The sequence below is a fragment of the Polyodon spathula genome, chromosome 8 (assembly GCF_017654505.1).
Source record: "Polyodon spathula isolate WHYD16114869_AA chromosome 8, ASM1765450v1, whole genome shotgun sequence".
In the NCBI taxonomy this organism is placed as follows: Eukaryota; Metazoa; Chordata; class Actinopteri; order Acipenseriformes; family Polyodontidae; genus Polyodon; species Polyodon spathula.
In genome coordinates, this window is record NC_054541.1 from 45,185,604 (window position 1) to 45,194,202 (window position 8,599).

General features: G+C 36.2%; 1 protein-coding gene across 1 annotated transcript in view; it reads left to right on the forward strand.

Annotated features, from left to right (window-relative positions):
• LOC121320025 (protein O-mannosyl-transferase TMTC2-like) overlaps window positions 1-6,962 on the forward strand; it is a 118,677-nt gene extending 111,715 nt beyond the window's left edge. The window contains exon 12 of the mRNA XM_041258137.1: window positions 6,188-6,962. Coding sequence (XP_041114071.1) covers window positions 6,188-6,397 — 210 coding nt within the window. The 3' untranslated portion in view covers window positions 6,398-6,962. The remainder of the gene's footprint in view (window positions 1-6,187) is intronic.
• The last annotated feature ends 1,637 nt before the right edge of the window (window positions 6,963-8,599 follow it).

Below are 8,599 nucleotides of genomic sequence, written 5' to 3' on the forward strand. Positions count from 1 at the left end.
ATGACAGATTTGTTAATTATTCAAAAGTCTGTTTTTTTTGTTTGTTTTGTTTTGTTTTGTTTGTTTTTTTAAACAGATCTCAAACCCCATTACATTAGAGCGGTCATTTTGAAAAGAGCTTTGAAACAGGCTTTAAAGTCAGAACACGTCTGACTAAAATACAAAATAAATTAACTCCCTCTCTATAATGCACATATAGTGAAGCAAAAATAGAACTTTCCGTGAATTATCCATGTATAAAGCATCATGTAATCAACGCTATTTTTTTTACAAAAAAATACAAAACAAAAAGGTAACATTCCCACTCGTGGATCATTTTAATCAGCAGTTTTTAATCTATAAATAGCCTGGCTAAACGGCAGTTGGGAGTTCCATTCGATGCAACAGACAAGCAAACCAAGTGTGAGAAGGAGAGCAGGTCAGACAAGAGGCTCACCCCAGGTTCAGCTGCTGAAGCGTCTCGTCTCTTGAAGAAAGTTGCAGCTCCTCTCACAGCAAAAAAAAGTAATACATTAGGAAAGTTAACCACATAATAGGCCTAATATTTATTTAGTTATAAAAAAATGTTGAATAAGATGTCTGTGTTATAAAGTGCCAGCGCAGCTTTTCTTCAGATACTGTATCAAAAGGGAGAGACAGAAATGGAAGTTAGACTGAGAAGTTGTTTACAGTTTGAACAACACTGGTACTGCATTTACTGTAGAAATATTGCATGAATCACTAGTATAGGGAATTGGGGGACATACTGTAGGAGCGTTATATCCGAGGGACATTATAATCGAGAGCCTTTTAACAAAGGATCACTGTATATGAGTATCATTTTAAAACATCTAATTTAATTTAGGTTTAGCAATAATTTAAGATTCTGGTGTCTTTATCTTAAGATATAAATATGTCAAATTAAATAACCTATGTGTATTTTTTTACACAAGCCACTGGAGACATGGAGACATCAACATTTAAGTGTTTCAGCAAAGTGTTTGCCTAAGAGCGAGTCTTTCAAGTAGCACTGAGCCTACGCTATCATATTCTCAGGAGCTGCAATTCTGTTTGAAACTTACACCTAACCCCCCTTTTAGATAACTTACAGTACTTGTCTCTCCTGGCTTGCCATTTATGAATGCTTTTGTAATGTATATAATTGGCAAGCAATTAAACTCATTTTTATTTACTGTGGCATTAAATAATTTTATTGCCAGGCGTTCCTGCTTCATTTTCTTTTGGGTTTTATGCAACTGTTTCTCAAGAAAGCCACTAATATACTCCACATCTGGTGGTATTCCTGTTCCAGCATGTCTGGCAGAGGGGAGGAGGTGGGATCTTTGAAGTTTCGCCTGGTGCATAAGAAGCCAGAGAAATCCCAGCATTGTGGTCCCACCATCTCTTGGTGGATCTGTGCTCTTGTGAAAGTGCCCTGGCCTGGAAGTTCTTGTCCTTCCAGTGAGGGATTGTGATGGGTGCCCACTCTTGGGTATATTATTATTATACTGTGTTTGTGTGCGGGTAGAGGAAAGCGTCCATTGTTGTTATGTATTATTTGAGATCGGCGGAAAGCTGGTCTTACAAAGTGTAGCTGGCGTGAATGGGGTTAAATCCGTGGGAATGTGGCTGGCACAAAATATAAAAGACCCACTCTGAGCTCATTGTTTGGAAGAGTTTAGGAGAAAGAGAACTACGGAGAAAGACCGAATGCTACCGGATTACAAGATCGAAAGGTACTCGTTTTTGTAAACCATAAAGTATAGTTTGTGTTTGTTTTACTTTGGCTAGTGTGCCATTTTCTTTTGTGTTTTGTTTCAATCTTTATTTGTGTTTATTAATAAAAGCGCTGAGCACTGTAAAGCCTGTGTTGTGGTTTCATTACCCTGGTCAGATGTCACCCCTGCAACCATCTCTGCCACAGGGATTTATACCGTACAGCAGTTGTGCTTGCGTGGGGGTTTGTGTTTTTTCTGGAGACCATTTTCATTGGTTAAAGATCTCTATCAAACATTGTCAGCCCCAGGTGTTTTAATTTTGGCACTTCAAAAAATCGTGGTGAGAATTGTACCTCCAGGCCAAACAAATGAACCCTGGTCAAACTTAACCATGATGGATGGATTCAAGCTTGTGTCTAAACTGCGAGCTAAGTAGATAATCAGAAGGGCAGTTGCTGCAGAAGGGTTTGCACTGTAGAAAAGCATGTCTTGACTGCCTCTACCTAATTGGAGTTGTTCATTTGTATTCAGAATGACCACATGTGCATTTAGATGGGAGGTTAAGGATTAGGAGTTGCAAGTCTGATAACACACTTGATCAGATTAATAAAGTCTTGCACGTTGACTATTCCTGTACTTGTGAGTCGCAGATGGTGCTGTCACTAGTTTCTATATTTTACCGCTCTTCATGCCTTCCATTTAATATCATTGTGTGCCTCGAGTGGTTCTGTATGAGGATTTATTATTTTATTTTCATGCTCTTTATTTTTCCTTTGGATCATGGACCAGGCATGCATGTACACCCAGAGGAGTTGCGAGCGTATAGTGATATAGGGGCTAGAAGTATAGAAGATCCAAGAAATTATTTTCATTTTAGTTGCAAGATGTACAATGTTGTTCTTTCCCAAGGGGGTTATATTATATAATCTGTTGATAATTACCCGGGGAACCTTTCTGATCACACCTAGCTAGGGTTTTCAAAACTAGCAAAGGTTTTTTATACTTGAAATGCATCTGTTTTTATTTGGAAGACAATTGTCACTTTGATGTGATGTTTCACAGCTAGTTGAAATAATGCAATCTGAAGATGTATTCTTTATATTTTAATGATGTTTAATCTAACAGTTGGATCAGCCTATGAGGAAAAGCCATCCCTCATTCCCTTTGCTCATTTTGACAATTCAGCTGGAAGTAAGCCATGAGAATCTTGAGCTGAAGGTGTAACTCAAGCACCGCAAAATGACTGAAAATAACTGGGGGGACATTCGTTACATTAATGATATATTACCAAACACTGCTTTTGTTTATTATGCTAAACTGGATGAAGTATTTACTAGCAATTACATTCTCATTAATTCATGTTTAATGCATCACTTTTGCTGCTACCTCATCACAAATTATGGCAGCAACATAATTTATTATTTTTTATTTCTTTGTCTGAAAACACACATTAGTAACTTTGCTGAAAAGATTTCAAATATTGAGTCCTCAATGAAGTGAATGATCAATATTGAGTGTCTGTTTTGAGTGTTATGTGTCTAATATAAAGCTTCTGTCCTGGGAAGGGAATGAAGTAATGTGCTTTGTGCTTGTGCTCGGTGAAGCTGTAGGCTGTCTCATGTTAATACTCTGTGCAGCAAAAACCACTTGTAACTTATCTGCCCAGAGAATAGCTCACTTGAAAGGTTTCAGGCATCTGTATTCAGTAAATCTACTGTCTGGGTGCAGAACTGACAGCATGCAGGCTACAAGGAGTCACGTACAGGTGACAACTGTGGTAAACCCTAAACCCTGTTTTCTGCAACCTTAAAATAAAATGAAACTCCAGTCTTTGTCACCAAAATAATCAAAGAATGCAGCTGTAAATGTGGCAAATTACACTACACTTGAACGATGTAATGCGCATGCTAATAGGCTGTACTTGCTGTTTTGAGACGCTGCTTTATAGATCATTACCTTCAGTGTTACTTTAGGGAGAAGATTGCTGCTGAACATGGCGGTGATGATTTTCTGCTCTGATGATTTCACGTTGATCTTGAGGATGGGTGCTTTCTATGGATAAATCAGGCACATTTTAATTATGCATTCTTAATTAATGCATAAGAACGCATGTGGCCTTATGCCACATGTTATATGCCACCTGTGTTCTGACATTTTGGAGTGATGGGCAAACATGTTTTTTCTGATGCAAATTATGAATAAACATCCCCCTCTGTAGCATTGTTACTAAAACACAAGCTACTTTTTCAACCAATGCTTTAGGCTGGCTACTCAAGACTCACTATTTGCCATTGGCACATTATATGGTACCATTGGGAATCTATGTATTAACTTTCATGTATAGTTTTTATTGCCAGTAGCTTACAGCACTTCAATCATGCTTATATTATTAATTAGTCATTTAGCAGATGCTTTTATCCAAAGCGACTTACAAAGACTAGGGGATGGACTATGAAGATCAGTAACATGGTAGAAATATACTGATAAAGCAAACATGGATGACACCTTAGTTTTTGACAGTGACACCAATATGTAGATTCTTTTTAATGTCCTGGCATCATTGAATCTAGTTGTGTGTAGGTAAAGTAGATAAACTGAAAATGTTTCAGTGATTGTCCACCTGTTTCTGGAAGCTTGATTGAATAACGTGAAGTGTCGTGGGTCACAAAGTGTGAAAGTACTTCTTGATTGAATCTATCACTGTGAGGTATGCCAAAGCATCTGGTTCATCTAGGTTTTGGTAGCTTCTTCTGTGTAAAAGATGTGTCTGCTTATCTTGTTCTGCTAAGCATCATGTGGCCTTAGCATATTTTCAGTTGTTGCATTTTCTTGTGCTTACTCTGCTGTAAATGCAGTCCTCTCTTCAATAATTCCTGTTTGACCAAAAAGTTTGTATTACATTTCTGTCTAGCCTGAGCAAGCCCAGTGACTGCAGATCATATTGACGTCACCCCAGTTCAGTGCTGTCTGCTCTTATCATTTCATTGATTGCTGCTAACCTGAAAATTAAGCAGCAAATATATCTTAAATTTAGAGGCGAAGGGTGCAGATGCATTTATTCTGGTTTTACACATCATAAAAAGGGAATCACTTTAGTGGTTTCACTCCATTTCTTCCCAATGGCTTTTGCAGGAAAAGACATGAAGGTGGACTGCTCACTTCAAAGGGAAATCTGCAGTTACAAAGAGATTCTGATGATCTGAAGAATAAGTTTGACAACAAACACCATAAACTGCACTACTGTACTATAATTCCTCAACATTCAAATTTTACAAATGTAGTATGCGTATTTAGAAAAATCAGCAAAATGCATATGCGCAAAGTGTAGGGTTATTTTTGCATTCAGTCGTGTTGGTTGCTGACCATTATAGTTGAGTGGCCAAAAAAACTTTTTTGTGAAAAGAAAACATTTATTAAGGAATTCAAAATAAGTTACCTCACAATGGTGAGGCCTTTTTGACTGGGAGGCCCATTAAACAAAAAATGAAAAGAATGACTTTTCAGACAAATAATACTTTCTGTAACATTGCTTACTATATATGGTATACTTGTCTGCCTTTTCTGTTATCCAAAGAAGACATATTGTGTTGATTGATTAATTTATTACCAATATGAATAGCTGATTGCCCTTTAAGTATTTCCAAACTGGAAGTTTAAAAGTGTTATCAGAGCCCATCTTGTTTATTTGAATTAACATCCAAACCTTTTATTAGATTGAATTAACATTGGGAACTAACATTAGATCTTTCAGTTGCATATTTGTTTACAAAACTGAAAGCTCTTCCATAAGGAAATCATTGTGTTGGTGGTGGAAGTCTTGTGTTCCTGCCTTAAGTCTTAATCAGGGGACATTTTTTTAAATTGCTTCTTGAGGGGACAGTTGGTTGCTAAATCATTTGGCAAAGTCTCTTCTGGGCTAGAAACTGTTACCAGCAACCCGGAGGAACATATAGCAAGTGCAAAATCTTAAAGTGAATACTGTGTCACAAATATTGTAGTCAGTTGCATGCTATTTTGTATGAATTGACATAATGAGATAACATTAAGTCCAATGTTGCTGCTGTGTTATGGTCTGCAGGGTATCCATGGAAACCAGAGGCTCTATATCTATCTGTTTACTTAAAGCTCTAAATAAAGAAGCTTGTGTGGGTTGTTTTGTTAAAATGTAGAATCTATTGGATTGCAAATGAAGGTCCTTCCTTTATGAAGAAATTATACATTTTGTGTCAAAGAACAGGAAAAGCACTGAACTGTCTTCATATATGATTTAAAACCCTAAAGTATAAACTAATAAGATTTATTTTATTTGTTTATTTATTTATTTTAAGTCATGACAAAATGTAAACAGTGCCACACTAATACATGCCTTTAAATCCCCTTTTTAAATATTGTCTAATAATAATAATAATAATAATAATAATAATAATAATAATAATAATAATAATAATAATAATAATAATAATTACAATATATAATTTATTTTCTTTCAGTATCCAGCTGCCTTGATGAACCTTGGGGCCATCCTCCATCTCAATGGAAAACTGCAAGAGGCAGAAGTGAATTACCTGCAAGCTCTTCAACTCAAACTAGACGACACGATCACTCAGTCCAACCTTCGCAAACTGTGGAACATCATGGAGAAACAAGGGCTAAAGACTTTGGGCACATCGACGGGCATTGAAGTTGAACATTATCCATAAAATCAAGAGAGGAAGAACAACATATACAAAGAAACAGGAAGCCACATAACACTTGTGTGTTCAACTGGCCCTCTGAGGTTTTAAAGTAGTCCTTTCTAATGAGTTCTTTCCATGTGATCTTCCTCATGTTAAATTAACGGTTAAAGACTTTATTAAGAGGCTTCCCAGGAACTGTGTGTAAAACGAGAGCACTTAACTTGAAGCAGGACATTGCTGCATACTTAATCTTGTTGTAAAGCTGATATGGGTTTGCATATTTGTTAGTTCTCTTGAGACATTGAACCGTCCAGGGACGGTACATGTGGATACAAAAACATTGAGAGGTTATCTTAAACCCCCAGGGGTGCAGTCGTAAACATAGGTTTGTGTCTGTAATTTTCTAAATTATCCCAAAAGCTGTGGTTTCATGATGTCAATAGATAGCTTGTCTGTTTGATGGCTTTCATTGACACAACAGGCAGTGAAAGACATATTTTGCCAAGCCTTTTCACCAGGGCTTCTCAACCCTAGTCCTGGGGACCCCATGTGTCTTCTGGTCTTCATTCCAACTAAGTTCTCAATTACTTAACTGAATCCTTAATTGAACTAATAATTTGCTTAATTAGACCTTTTGAATTGTTCTTAGCGCCTAAAAAATTGCAGTTGAGTTCAAGTTACTTATAAAATGTTGTAGTTAGCTTGACATCTGCAACTGTTTAAGAGCTGAAAACAAGTAAAAAGGTCTAATTAAGCAAATTATTAATTCAATCAAGGGTTTATTTAAGTAACTGAGAGCTCAGTTGGAATGAAAACCAGCAGCCACAGGGAGTCCCCAGGACCAGGGTTGGGAAGCCCTGCTTTACACTAACACTTAACTTACATTAACAAACACTGTGCATGACATTGCAAGGATTGCTTCTGACAGCTTCTTCATTATACCTCAAACAGTAAACAACTATTGTTACTGGGAAGGGGGCTTATTGGGGAAATGCGTAATTTCTTTTAAAAAAATGAGAGTTCCCAAAATTATTATAGCAAGGAAAGTAAAAGCATGAATTCCCCAAATTATTATAGCAAGGATTATTATCCCTTGCAGAAAATTATTTTACAGTTTGAGCCACAGAATTACCTTTCAAAGACATTGGATCAGGGGTATTAGATATTTAATATGGAGACAAATAATATAACTTTGGTATATGCAATTACATTGCTAAATTCAAGTAATAGTTTGTGGCACAACTGACTTGAAATTAAATATTTGTATTGCAGCCTTACAAACTAAAAGTGGAAGTTCTGTATGAGTATCAGTACTTAGGTAGCAGCACCTATACCAAATAGGGTTTTAGTATTGTCTTTATGAAGTCATGTTTGCAAACCATACTTCAAACAGAGACAGGAGATATGTACAGAAGATTTCAGTCAAAACAGATGTTTTGCTTTGGTCAGGTATTACAGTCTGATTTGACACTGCACCCTGCAATATCATTTAAAAAAAAAATCATAAATACAAAGATAAAAAGGTGTCATGCTTAGACAAAAAATCATAGGTATTATCACTTAAATATGTATTATGTTAAAATGAGAATTTGTAAGACATGTACCTCTGTTCACACATACACACAAGCAATGTGGGTTGGCTGGGTCCATGAAGTTAAAGGATTAACCTCTATCCTTATGTACTGTAGGATATATTAATGTGTAGTTTGCTTAAAACTTGACTACAGTAGTGTCTAAAGCCATGACTGATTGCAGTTCTAACCAAATAACTATTACACTTGTTTCATAATGCACAAATCATACAACTATTTTGGTTTGTTTAAATGTCTGTTTAAAACATTCTTGTATTCCTGTGTATAAAAGCAAAACACACTTTAGTATATAAAACTGTCTGAAATATATTGTAGCCCCAGTCAGTCAAATTGATCAAGGGCAGTGAATCTTCAAGGTGGGAACGGAAAAAAAATGTCCAGATGTTTACCCAACATTTAACTTATGAGATTGCACATGGCTGAATGGCTGGCGGTGTGTAATTATAGCATTAGATTTGATTGTATTTTTTGGTCTATTTTTATTGTTTTTATTATTATAATCCCCTCAATTATGAAAGTAACCAGTTTTGCTAATATCTCTGTTTTCATCAGAGCAATAGATCTCCATTTGATATGGTTTGATCTGTAGCTGGCATCAATGACAACCAAAGTTAACCCACGAAATGAGACTAGT